General features: G+C 39.6%; 1 protein-coding gene across 1 annotated transcript; it reads right to left on the bottom strand.

Annotated features, from left to right (window-relative positions):
• Positions 1-10,125: 10,125 nt before the first annotated feature.
• LOC140989157 (uncharacterized) lies at positions 10,126-11,981 on the bottom strand. The gene is made up of 3 exons (XM_073458274.1): positions 11,640-11,981; positions 10,968-11,535; positions 10,126-10,887 (listed from the first exon to the last, which is right to left on the bottom strand). Exons 2-3 carry the CDS (start codon positions 11,157-11,159, stop codon positions 10,258-10,260), a joined length of 822 nt encoding a protein of 273 aa, XP_073314375.1. The 5' UTR covers positions 11,160-11,535; positions 11,640-11,981; the 3' UTR covers positions 10,126-10,257.
• Positions 11,982-12,329: the final 348 nt, after the last annotated feature.

The raw sequence follows: 12,329 nt of genomic DNA, 5'->3' as shown, positions 1-12,329 counted from the left end.
ATGAGCAGATTCTTCAACATTTAGGGTTTTCTTGTTGAAGACTCTATAGGCTATACTAACTGATGAGTATCCAAGAAATATTCCTTCTGCAGATTTAGCATCAAACGCTTTTAAATAATTTTTACCATTATCAAGAATAAAACATCTGCAGCCGAATATTTTGAAATAAGTAATTATACTTTTTCTTCCATGCCAGATCTCATATGGTGTTTTCATATGATTCTTATTAATCATTGATCTGTTCTGAGTATAACACGCAGTGTTTACTGCCTCTGCCCAAAATCTTTGAGAAATACCAGAATCAGCAAGCATTGTTCTGGCAGCTTCTTTAAGAGTCCGATTTCTTCTCTCAGCTACACCATTTTGCTGAGGAGTTCTGGCTGCTGAGAGCTCATGCTTAATTCCAGCATTTTCTAGGAAATTTGAAAGAGTTTGATTGATGAATTCAGTTCCTCGATCAGATCTGATTCGATCAATTCCAACTGATTTTTCATTTAAAAGTCTTTTGAAGAGCTTTATTAGTTGCGAAGCAGTATGGTCTTTAGATTTGAGAAAAATAACCCAAGTAAATCTTGAAAAATCATCTACGACTACCAAGGTGTATTTCATTCCTCCTAAGCTCATGACTGGTATAGGACCAAAGAGATCCATGTGCAACAGTTCTAAGCATCGGGATGAAGATTTACATCCCTTGTTTTTAAAAGAGGATCGTACTTGTTTACCATACTGACATGCTGAGCAAAGTTTTTCTTTTGAAAAGTCTATTTTGGGCAAACCAGTTACAAGTTCATGTTTACTCAGATAGGCAATGGATTTAAAGTTTAAATGATTTAGTCTCTTATGCCACAACCAGTTTTTAGATGATTTGGAAGCAATAAAACAAACTGGTGCATAAGTTTGATCATTCCAACTGACTTTATATGTGTTTCCACAACGTTTGCCAGTTAGTATGATTTCATCAGTTGAAGTTTTGACTAAACATGAGTTTTTGTCAAATTGTACTGAGAATCCACTGTCGCATAACTGACTGATGCTAATCAAGTTATACTTCAGGTTTTCTACTAATAGAACATCTTTAAAAGTAAAGTTACCATGGATAAGCTTACCCTTACCCACAGTTCTACCTTTGGAATTGTCCCCGAAACTGATGTTTGGACCAGTGTATTTGATCAGTTGGGATAACGCACTTGCATCTCCTGTCATATGTCGCGAGCATCCACTGTCCAAATACCATATTGAGTTCTTGTTTGTACCTGTTACCTGCAATCACACATATAATATAACTTGGTACCCATATCTATTTGGGTCCTGAACTGATTAGTCCCTTAGGAATCCACACTTGGATTAGTCTAACAGACTTTCCAGAAGTTGTATTCCAAATGGTTTTTCTCGGCTTTTGTGTGCTTGGTGTGTAGTGTACAGATGATACAATATTTGTTTTAGCTTTATTCAACTGATTGTTCAGTCTATATCTCTTCTGAACTGGCTTGCAGTTATAGTAATTGAAATAGCTATTCGAATAGTTCTTGTGAGACATCTTTGATGACTGACTTTGTGAATCAGTTGAGAATTTTTGACTATAACCAATCCCATATCTTCTAGCCTTTTTCATATTCTCAGTAGGTTTCTCAATCAGTTTACTGGGCTCAATTTGTTCTTGTATCACTGCTGTTTTGACAACATGAATGTATTTCCTTTTGTCTATTTTTGGCTTTGGTTGAGTATCATTTGGATATATTTCTCCTTGAGTGTTTAACCCTAAATCAGTTTTATCAGAAACTGATTTTTGTGAATTCTGCATCTCATTCAGTGCAGTAGATGACTTGTTCCAAGACTGAATGAGCTCAGTCTGTTTTGAGTTTTCAGGAATCAATTTCTGGATTAATGAGTAATTTTTGTTTCTCTCTGCTTTTTACTCTGCAATTTCCTTTTTTAGACTCAACCCATCAACTGATTCATCATTTTTGGTTTTATTGTCTGTGGGATCAGTTTGCTTTGCTTTGATTCTTTCAAAGTATGATGCAAGCTTTTGAAACTCATTAACCATTTCATGTAGTGTTAGAATGAGTTCTTCTCGTGTGAAATCAGTTGAGCTGAAATCAAATACCTGTTGGATAGATGATTCTTCTTCTGCATCATTAGCCATTAAGCACTTGACTTCCTCATCACCACTAGAGCCGCATGAGCTTTCTGGTTCTGACTCCTCACTGTCAGTTTCTGCCCATTTAGATTTGTTTTCTTCAGCTAAGAGTACCTCATGTTTCTTTCTGAAGGACTTCTTATCTTCCTTGGGTCTTCTTTTGTGCTCATATGATTTCTTTCTTCTATCAGTTGAGCCTTGACTGTCCTTCTTGGGTTTAGGACAATCAGTCATAAAATGACCTGATTTGCCACAGTTGTAGCAGGCATTTGATTCATCTTTGGAACTGTTCCTTTGGTATGGCTTCTGGAAGTTTCCTTGATTCTTTCTCATGAACCTTCCAAATTTTTTGATGAACAATGACATAGCATCACTGCTCAACTGATCAGCATATTTCTCGACTGAACTGATTGGTTCTGTTCTGACAGCAGCTAGAGCAGTTGTGGCTGCAGGGGTAGATGGTTCTCCTTCTCTGGTTTGCAGCTCAAATTCATAAGCCTTTAAATCAGCAAACAGATCATGAAGTTCAATCTGGTTCAGATCTTTGGACTCCCTCATAGCCATGGTCTTGACATCCCATTCCTTGGGAAGATCTCTCATTACCTTCAGTGCAATCTCTTTGTTGGTATACACTTTTCCAAGTGCATTTATCTCATTGATGATACTGCTTTCTCTTTCATCATACTCGTGCATTGATTCTCCTGCTTTCATTTTGATGTTATCAAACTTTTGAACAGCAACAGAAAGTTTATTTTTTTTGGTTTGATCATTTCCTTCCCACAGCTGGATCAGCTTTTCCCAAATTTCTTTGGCTGACTTACACATCTTTATTTTGCTGAAGGTTACTTTGTCTAGCGTTTTGTACAGAATGTCTTTAGCCACATTATCAAGATTTGCTTTTCTTTTATCTTCAGTTGTCCATTCATCTCTGGGCTTTTCTATTCTTTGTGGTGCCCCTTCTGTTATGGCAACTGCTGTATTTGTTTTTAGAATCTTCATGGGTCCATCAGTTATGACATACCACATGTCATCATCCTGTGCAGCTAAATGAGCCTGCATTCTGATTTTCCAATCATCAAATTCTTCTCTGGAGAACATATGAATTTTGTTGAATGAAGTCATGCTAGCAAGTTTTATAGATCAAAAGTATTCAAGAACAAGATTCAACCGCTAGGATCGATTAACGTAACAAGAGTGTTTAGAAGGGGGGTTGAATAAACACTCACAATTAAAACTGATCTTTTCGAGTTTTGAGTTCAGTTTGGTGAGAAACTGATTCTCGGAATCTTGCTGGTCAATGACAATCAGTTAAACTGAAGTAGTTGCGGAAATTAACTGACTGAAAGATAGAATACAAAACTGAAATAAAATACACAAGGATTGTTTCTGGATGTTCGGAGATTTCAATTACTCCTACGTCACCCCTTCTATCTCAAGGATATGATTTTCACTAAAAGACTTTGATCGAGTACAAAATTTGTACTGACCCACTTCAGTTTGGACTTATCACTGCCAAAAACTGAAACTCTTAGTATTACAAAATGTTCTCAGTGCGTAACTGATCTTAGCACTATCGAATTTAACGATTATTACAAAGTGCTAGTGAGCTCAAATTGTAGCCTTGACTGCTACGAATAAATCAAGTAAGGGTGAGCTAAAATTTTGACAGAGTAACAGCAAGCTTTAAATAGAGTGATCTATGTCTTCTTCTATTTTTCAGCTGTTTTTCTGTCATATTTATAAGCTTCCCTTCCAACGGTAACTTGAGATATGTTTGAATCTTTGTATCCGTTGATTGCCACTTCATCATTCCTTGGGCATTGTTTGCTTCATTTATTATAATGCGGCGTCTTAATTGCTTTAGCCGAAATGCGTTGTTCTAAGCTGTATTGATTGAAGTGCGGCGTTTCATATTCAGTTGCAATCTGCTATGTCTCTTTGTCGGTTGAATGTTCTTTCCCGAGACATGTTTAGTTGAAGGAAGCATACGGCTGAATATATCAACTGATCGGTTTCCAACTGATCAGTTTTTTTTATTAGATCTGCTGATTTCAGTTGTTAAGTCCAGTTGCTGAATATAATTGCGCGTATCAGTTGGTTGATCAGTTTGTCAAACTCCAGAATTTAGAGTTTGGTTCATATTTTGTCAAACGCCGGAATTTTGTTTCCAACAACAACTGATCAGTTTTCTTTATTAGATCTGCTGATTTCAGTTGTTAAGTCCAGTTGCTGAATATAATTGCGCGTATCAGTTGGTTGATCAGTTTGTCAAACTCCAGAATTTAGAGTTTGGTTCATATTTTGTCAAACGCCGGAATTTTGTTTCCAACAACAACTGATCAGTTTTCTTTATTAGATCTGATGATTTCAGTTGTTAAGTCCAATTGCTGAATATAATTGCGCGTATCAGTTGGTTGATCAGTTTGTCAAACTCCAGAATTTAGAGCTTGGTTCATATTTTGTCAAACGCCGGAATTTCGTTTCCAACAGAGTTAATCCAAGTTTGGAATATTGGATACTGAGGATAAGTTAGTGGACGATGATGATGATTTGTTAAGTGAAGATGATGATCGAAGAAGAAAAACAATTAATTTTTGTATTGGAGAGTTTCACATCACTGTGGATTGTGCCACAGGAGTAGTGATACTTCCAGAGAGGTTTAAAATGATGGAAGAGGAGAATGGAGAGTTGATGCCCAACCATGCAAATAAACTCCTTGAAGAGAGTTCAAGAGTGATTATTAAGGAAGATCACCCAAATAAGCTTAAACAAGTGATACTTGAGAATCCTGCACCGGCCATGACCAAGCACATAAGGCCGTTGTACATCAAATCCTATGTGAATGGGAAGCCAATGTTTTGGGTTTTGATTGACAATGGTTAAGCTGTGAATGTTCTTCCAGCAAGAATGTTAAAAAATCTGGGCAAAACTAAAGAGGACTTGATTCCTACAGAAGTTTTGGTTGCTGCATTTACAGGGGAAACCACCAAGACCATTGGAGTATTCCTTGCTGATGTTACAGTGGGTAGCATGTTGTCTTTGTGTGCATTTTTTGTGGTAAACTCGTCCGCCAACTTCCAAGCGTTGCTAGGCAGGGATTGGATCTATGCAAACCAATGCATCCCATCCTCGATGCACCAACTGTTATTATTTTGGAAAAGGGGTGATGTGGAGGTTGTGGAAACGGATGGACAGTCTTTTCAAACAAGCATAAGCGTAGTTGAGGCTATGTATCACAATGGGGATTTTGGACCCATCAAAGTTCGTAGCAAGTGTAAGAAAGAAAGTCCAGTGTACATGCAGACACCAACTCCAAGCTTTGTGTTGGAAAGAATCCTCAAGCCTACTGTTATCGTGCCGTCTAGGCCTATAATTCAACCGTTGATTGAGGAGGTTGATGATTGAGCTGAGTCAAAAAGGAAAAGAGGTAGCTGCAACCTCTATATGGAAGGCGCATGTGCAGCAATTACTGAACAAATTAGAGGAAGAAGAAGCATGTGACACCTATGGAACCGAGGTTGTCCAAGAAGAAGAATACGAAGAGGATGAACTTCAAGTTGATGAATTGTTGATGGCGCCATCTCAATGAAAGATGGCCAACACGAAGTACAAGACCCGTTAGAAGAGATCAACTTGGTGGTGCTTGAGAATCCAAAAGTGGTGTATGTGAGTCAGCTACAAGAAGAGCAGTTGAAGCAAGATTTGATCAGTATGCTGAAGGAGTACAAAGATTGTTTTGCATGGAGTTATGATGACATGCCAGGGTTGGATAGGAAATTTGTCGAACACCGACTTCCACTCAAAGATGGTTTCAAGCCATTTCAACAGTCATCTCGCCGCATGTCAAAAGAAGTCGAGTTGAAAGTGAAAGAAGAAGTCGAGAAACTGTTCAGGGACAAGTTTATAAAACCTATCAGATATACCGAATGGCTTTCGAACATTGTGCTAGTCATGAAAAAGAATGGCAAGGTCAGAATATGCATTGACTTCCGAGACTTGAACTGTGCAACTCCCAAAGATGTGTATGTAATGCAGATACCTGATATGTTGATTGATTTAGTGGCTAGGCATGAGTTGTTATCCTTCATGGATGGAATATCGGGTTACAATCAGATCAAAATACCAGAGGCAGACACTCACAAAACAGCATTCAGATGCCCAAGAGCTATTGGTACGTTTGAGTGGCTTGTTATGCCATTCGGGCTAAAAAACGCAGGACGTATCAAAGGGCTATGAATTCGATCTTTCATTATATGATAGGACATCATATTGAAGTATATATAGACGATATTTTTGTGAAATCTAAACAATATGTTGATCACATCGAGCATTTGAGGAAGAGTTTCCAAAGAATGAGGCAACATGAGTTGAAGTTAAACCCATTGAAATGTACTTTTGGTGTGAAAGTAGGGAATTTTTTAGGATTTTTTGTACATCAGAGGGGAGTCGAGGTGGATAAAAACAAAGCGAAGGCTATCTTGGAGGCAAATCCGCCTAGGTACAAGAAAGAGTTACAACTCTTCCTTGGGCAAGTAAATTACTTGAGACGTTTTATTTCCAACCTTGCAGGGAAGACTAAGAAGTTTTCACAGTTGTTGAAGCTCAAAGACAGTGGGAAGTTCAAATGGGAAGATTCGCATCAGAAAGCTTTTGATGTGATCAAGATATATTTATACAACCCTCCTGTTCTTATGCCTCCCAGGTATGGAATGCCCCTTAAATTATACATCTCTGCTGCTCATGAATCAATTGGATGTCTACTAGTTCAAAATAATCACGAAGGAAATGAGCAAGATATCTATTATTTTAGTAGATTCCTTACTCCAGTAGAGGTAAAATATTTTGTGATTGAGAAGCTATGCTTAACAATGTATTATGCATGCACTAAGTTAAGACATTATTTGATTCAATCAAGAGTGTTTGTCGTGACTAAAATCGATTTGATTAAATATATGCTTAATAGACCCATCCTCTCCGTGCGGATTGACAAATGATCTTTAGAATTGGCCAAGTTTACATTGGTCTATTACCCCCAAAAATCAGTAAAAGGCCACGCTATAGCCGATTTTTTAGCTGATCATCTTTCACTTGACGAGTCTATTGGAGAGCATTTTGGTTTTCCAGTTTGTGGAATGGAAGTTCGACCGTGGGAGTTGAAGTTCGATGGGTCAAGTACAGAAACAACAGCTGGAGCTGGTAGAGAAACCACCCCTCGATTCAGCAAAGGGGAATTCAGGTGGACTCTCTCAACTTGGATATAAACTTAGCTGGTGATTGGAGAGATGACATAAAACAGGTGCTAGAATCTCCAAGGAGAGATATTCCACATGGTTTAAAAATGAGAACTCATTATTACGTCTTAGTGGAGGGAGATTTGTACATGAAGGTATTAGATGGTCTACTCCTCAGATGCATAGGCTTCCCAGAAGCACTGGAGATCATGAAGCCAGTTCACGAGAGAGTGTGTGGAGCCCATCAATTTGGAGTGAAGATGATATGGTTGATAAGGAGGTATGGCTACTATTGGCCATTTATCCTGAAAGATTGCATTAGATATGCAAAAGGATGAGAGCCATGTCAGAGACACGAGAACATCCAAAGAATTCCGGCGGATGAGCTCCACGGTGTTGACAAACCATGGCCATTCAAAGGCTGGGCCATGGACTTAATTGGAAAAATTTACCCAGCATCATCTAAAGGCCACTCGTTTATCCTTGTGGTCACAGATTTTTTCACCAAATGGGTAGAAGCAGTGCCTTTAAAGAAAGCAGAACAATGGGATGTCATTAACTTTGTGAAGGAGAATATCATTCATATATTTGAAATTCCAGAGTCACTAACCACGGATCAGGGAACTATGTTCACTGGTTCAGATATGAGGGATTTTGCAGAAGACTATGGAATTAAATTGATAAACTCATCCCCTCATTATCCGCAATCCAACGGGCAAGCTGAAGCATCAAACAAGGTGTTGATAAAAATTCTGCAGAAGATGATGGAGGAAAATCCCATGGATTGGTCAAGACTACTGTCAGAAACGTTGTGGACATATAGGACATCTAAAAGGACTGCAACTGGGGTAAGTCTTTTTGCCCTCACCTTGGCCATGATGCAGTATTGCCCTTAGAAATTATGGTACCATCAATGCGAGTGGCAAATCAAAACGAACTTTCCTCTGAACACTATAGTGAAGCTATGATTATGGAGCTAGAAGAAGTTGATGAATTGAGAATTCAAGCATATAATTCTTTGTTGTTATAAAAACAGAAAGTGGCAAGGATTTACAACAGAAGAATCAACAAGAAAATCTTTCAAGAATGAACATTGTATGGAAAACCATATTGCCCCTAGAGACAAAGGATAGAGACAGGCAAATGGTCCCCAAATTGGGAAGGGCCATTTAAGGTGTACAAGATCTTGGACGAAAATGCATATCGGCTATCAAGTTTAGATGGCAAACCACACAGGAGATGCATAAATGTCAAGTATCTCAAGCCGTATTTTTCAAGTATGAGGAAAGAAATAGAAAAAACGAGTGAGTAAAGCAAACAGAAAGACTGATATCAAGCAGAGAGTTGGCCATGGCGTTGGCTTGAATAATGAAAATCCAAGTCCATAGTGTCCTTCGAGCAATCGAAAAGAAGCTACATGGTATGGGATTTTAGGCAACCGAGACATGGCTGGAAAGAATTCAGAAGGGCGTGGAAGTTTGTTTTTGACATAAGAGTAAGCTTATTGGCCACTTTTGTATATGTTTAGTTCTTTTGACGTCATGTGATGTAGGTCTTAGGGCCATTGAGGCGAATATCCGTTGTTTACGATTCAACAATGAGATTGATTAGAGAAAGTGGGATAGTATGTAATTTTCATGATTTTGAATGTACTTTGTTTCATTAGCTGGTCGGCCTTGTGGCCACTTATTATACATGCATTCGGTTGATATCTATAATGTTCTTATGGTATGAGAAATCATGATGAGGTAAACCGTACTACCATTCTATAAATTGGTTGTTTACATGTGCAGTGACAGACTTATAAGTAGGCCTTCAGGCCACTTAAAATGTGGCAAGAAAGAACTACACAGAGCGGAGAGTTGGTCTCACCGGACGGAGTAACAAATAATAAAGGAAGAACAAAAGAGAACAAGAGCGCTATGAGAACCACGAGAGAACTCAGAAGTTGACTTTGGTGTAAAAATAGGCTAACTGACCATTTTTGTACGTGTTTAATTTTCTGTTGTAAGACTTTATTTGAAGTAGGCCTTAAGGCAACCGATGTGAATATTTGTTGTTTTGATTCAAAAATGAAAATGATCCATTAAAGTTGGCCAGTAGGCCACTTTTATCATATTGGATTCATTTTGTTTCGATAGGGAATCAGGTTAGGAAATAATTGTGAGCAGGGAGTTTTAAACCAACCTATGGTTTTGTTTAAAGCTATTGAAGTGAGTTGGGTTAATTGGATTAAGAACGAATAGAAACTCTTTCCCAACATCCAATACACAGCATCACATACAAACCCATCTTCATTCCACACCCATCACCCGACAACCACAACATCAAACCAACAATCAACAAATATAAAGCGGAGCCACCGCATGCAAGAATAACAAGTAAACATGTATGTAGGAAAGGAGTCCGACTGAAGTGAAAATGCATATATGTGTATGCGGGAAAAGAGTCTGAATGAAGTGCAAATGCATATACGTGTAGGCGAGAAAGGGGTCCGACTGAAGTGCAACGCATAATTTTAGGGACGAGGGAGTCTTCTTGAGTGAATGCAACACGTAACAGCACATAAGAGTTGAGAGGTACCTGTGTTTGAAGAAGCCCCAAGAGACATCAAGGCGTGAATATCGAATGTACAGAAGAACTGAAGCCAACTCATGGCCAATCTTCAATCCATTATCACCTGCTAAAAATAAACATGTCGATGTATACAAGAGAAACCAATGAAAGAGGGTGCAGAAGAGCAGAGAATAATTCCCCCGGACAAAAACATAAACGACTATTCCCAACTAATGAGTGTCAACCAACTAAACAAAACAAAATTCACGAAAATAAAGCACGATGCTGCTCCCACTTGGCCAGACACTCTGACTGAGTGTTCTCGGCCTCCTAAAGCTTTCTGATCCAGATTTGGTAATCATCCTTAAGGCTAAGAAGCTGCTGACCGATGGCCTGTGAATTTCTCCTATTGTCCAACATAGTAGCCTCCAAAGTCTCCGCTTCATCCAGCAAGGTGACCATTCTGGCTCGGCGCCTCTGGTTCTCCTCCTCCAGTCTCTTAACCTCAGCCTCTTCCGCATCATAACTGACCGTTGCTGCAACAATTTTCTCATGAAGCATCTTGTCATGATTGTCTAGATCCCCTTTCTTCTCACACTTATTTTGGAAAGATGTGCGATGAGATATCATATCGGCACTAGTGGCAAAGGCTGCGTCCGACTGCGAGAATATGGTCGAAAGACCATCAAGTATGTCAAACTCCGAAGCAGCGAATTCTGGAGAAGTTTTGAGAATAGAGATGGATGAAAGCATCACTAATCGTTGAGACTCCCCAAGCTGGTGCAAGCCAAGTCCGAGAAAGTTCCGAACTGCCATCTTGGCATGAATGAGAGCCTCTATGGATGGGGTGCATCTCTCGAGATTAGAAGTCAAAGAAGAAACGTTGTCTGAGAATCTCAGATCAACTTGGCTCTCTAGCTCGCTGATAAGTCTGAGTCGCGTTCTCCGAGATGTAAGATCCTATCGAATAAACAAAGTCGAAGTCAGGCATGACAAGTACTCAAAACATTTAGTAAAGAGAAACAGACGAAAGGAATTACCATGGAGTGAGTAGCCACAACAGGTAGGGAACTAGGAGAATTTGGGCCAAACCAGGTAGTAGATGAGAACTCGTGCAAGACAAATGCATCATCATCAGCTAAAAAATCATTTGTTCGTTTATCAGAAACACCAGGGTTATCGGTAAGTTTGACACCAGGGGTTCTAGCGTGAGAAGATCCCTCCCCAGGCATAGCAGGGCCGAGATCAGCTTCGAAAGCTTCATCACTGTCAGAATCCGTGGCACTAGAATCCTTGGGACTCAATTGCTTGGAGACAGGGGTGAATCATCCTCGACAAGGACAACCGGATCGTCAAGAGTATTGCTGATGCGAGTGATCAGTCTAGTCGAGCGGTGAGTCGGGTATCGCTGACCCACAGTCTGAGGCCTAGAGGCAGATTTTCCTATCAGAGCAACTTTAAGAACAACTTTTGTCTTCAGAGGTTGCGGTTTTTGTGACACAATGACCAAATCCTGTTTCAATTTTAGACTCCCATGGGTGTCTACTTTGGAAAGTTTGGCAGCAACAGAAGTGTCCTCATCTGAGATAAGATCTCGCTTGCGATTACCTGCAAGAAATACCAAAGTAATATTGAAATGCCAGATTTTGATAAAAAAAAAAAAAAAAACTATGCCAACGTTAACAAAAGTGAAAAGAGATGCCAGACAATACCACGTTGATGGATCACTGATGGAATCAGGTCGAGATATCGAGACCTCCACCAGACAGCGAAGGGCTCAATCGTTTTGTGGTTTAGCTTCACGATGGAACCAAGAAATCTCTGCGGCAGCATATAAGGAGCTGCACGGTAGCCTTGGAAAGTCTCTTAGACGCAACTTCTGAGGCGATGTGCATCAGGTCCATCGGGAAAGACAGAATAACATGAGGGATCGCCGGTGAAAGCCAAAAATGATACGCATACAAAGATGTATTATAAAATTTGAAAGACCAGCTGGATTTGTCATTGTATGGCGGGCGAGTAGAGGAACAATCCACAAACAACAACCTCTGATGGATGTATTGGGTCAAAAAGTAAGGCAGCGATGTCGTCGGGAGAGTGACCATGGAAATCAAGGAAAACTCCAACCCAGAGAGGCCGTGTCAGACAAAATACACTGGGTCGCCATGGCAGATTGAGTGATTCAAGCTTCAGATACTACAGATAGTTCATTAGCTCAGGGGCTGAGAGGGTCAAACGGTTCCCCATCAACGACGTGGTATGCAGCATGGTCGGGGGACTCGCGAGGAAGTCTATCACACCGGAGAAATAGGAGAAAGCCCATATATGTAGAAACCACGATATTCCCCCAATTTAAAGATAGGGTCACAAAAACATGACTACCAAATTATAAGCCCGACCAA

Source organism: Primulina huaijiensis, chromosome 12 (genome assembly GCF_012295235.1).
Source record: "Primulina huaijiensis isolate GDHJ02 chromosome 12, ASM1229523v2, whole genome shotgun sequence".
Lineage (NCBI taxonomy): Eukaryota > Viridiplantae > Streptophyta > Magnoliopsida > Lamiales > Gesneriaceae > Primulina > Primulina huaijiensis.
This window is presented reverse-complemented; position numbering and strand designations above follow the sequence as displayed.

What these genes read in the sequence shown, in the direction of transcription:
- LOC140989157 (XM_073458274.1), bottom strand. Translation starts at nt 11,159, where the DNA reads ATGCCTGGGGAGGGATCTTCTCACGCTAGAACCCCTGGTGTCAAACTT. An exon ending in TTGTGGCTACTCACTCCATG is followed by an intron (nt 10,888 to 10,967) that starts GTAATTCCTTTC and finishes TTTATTCGATAG; the next exon opens with GATCTTACATCTCGGAGAAC.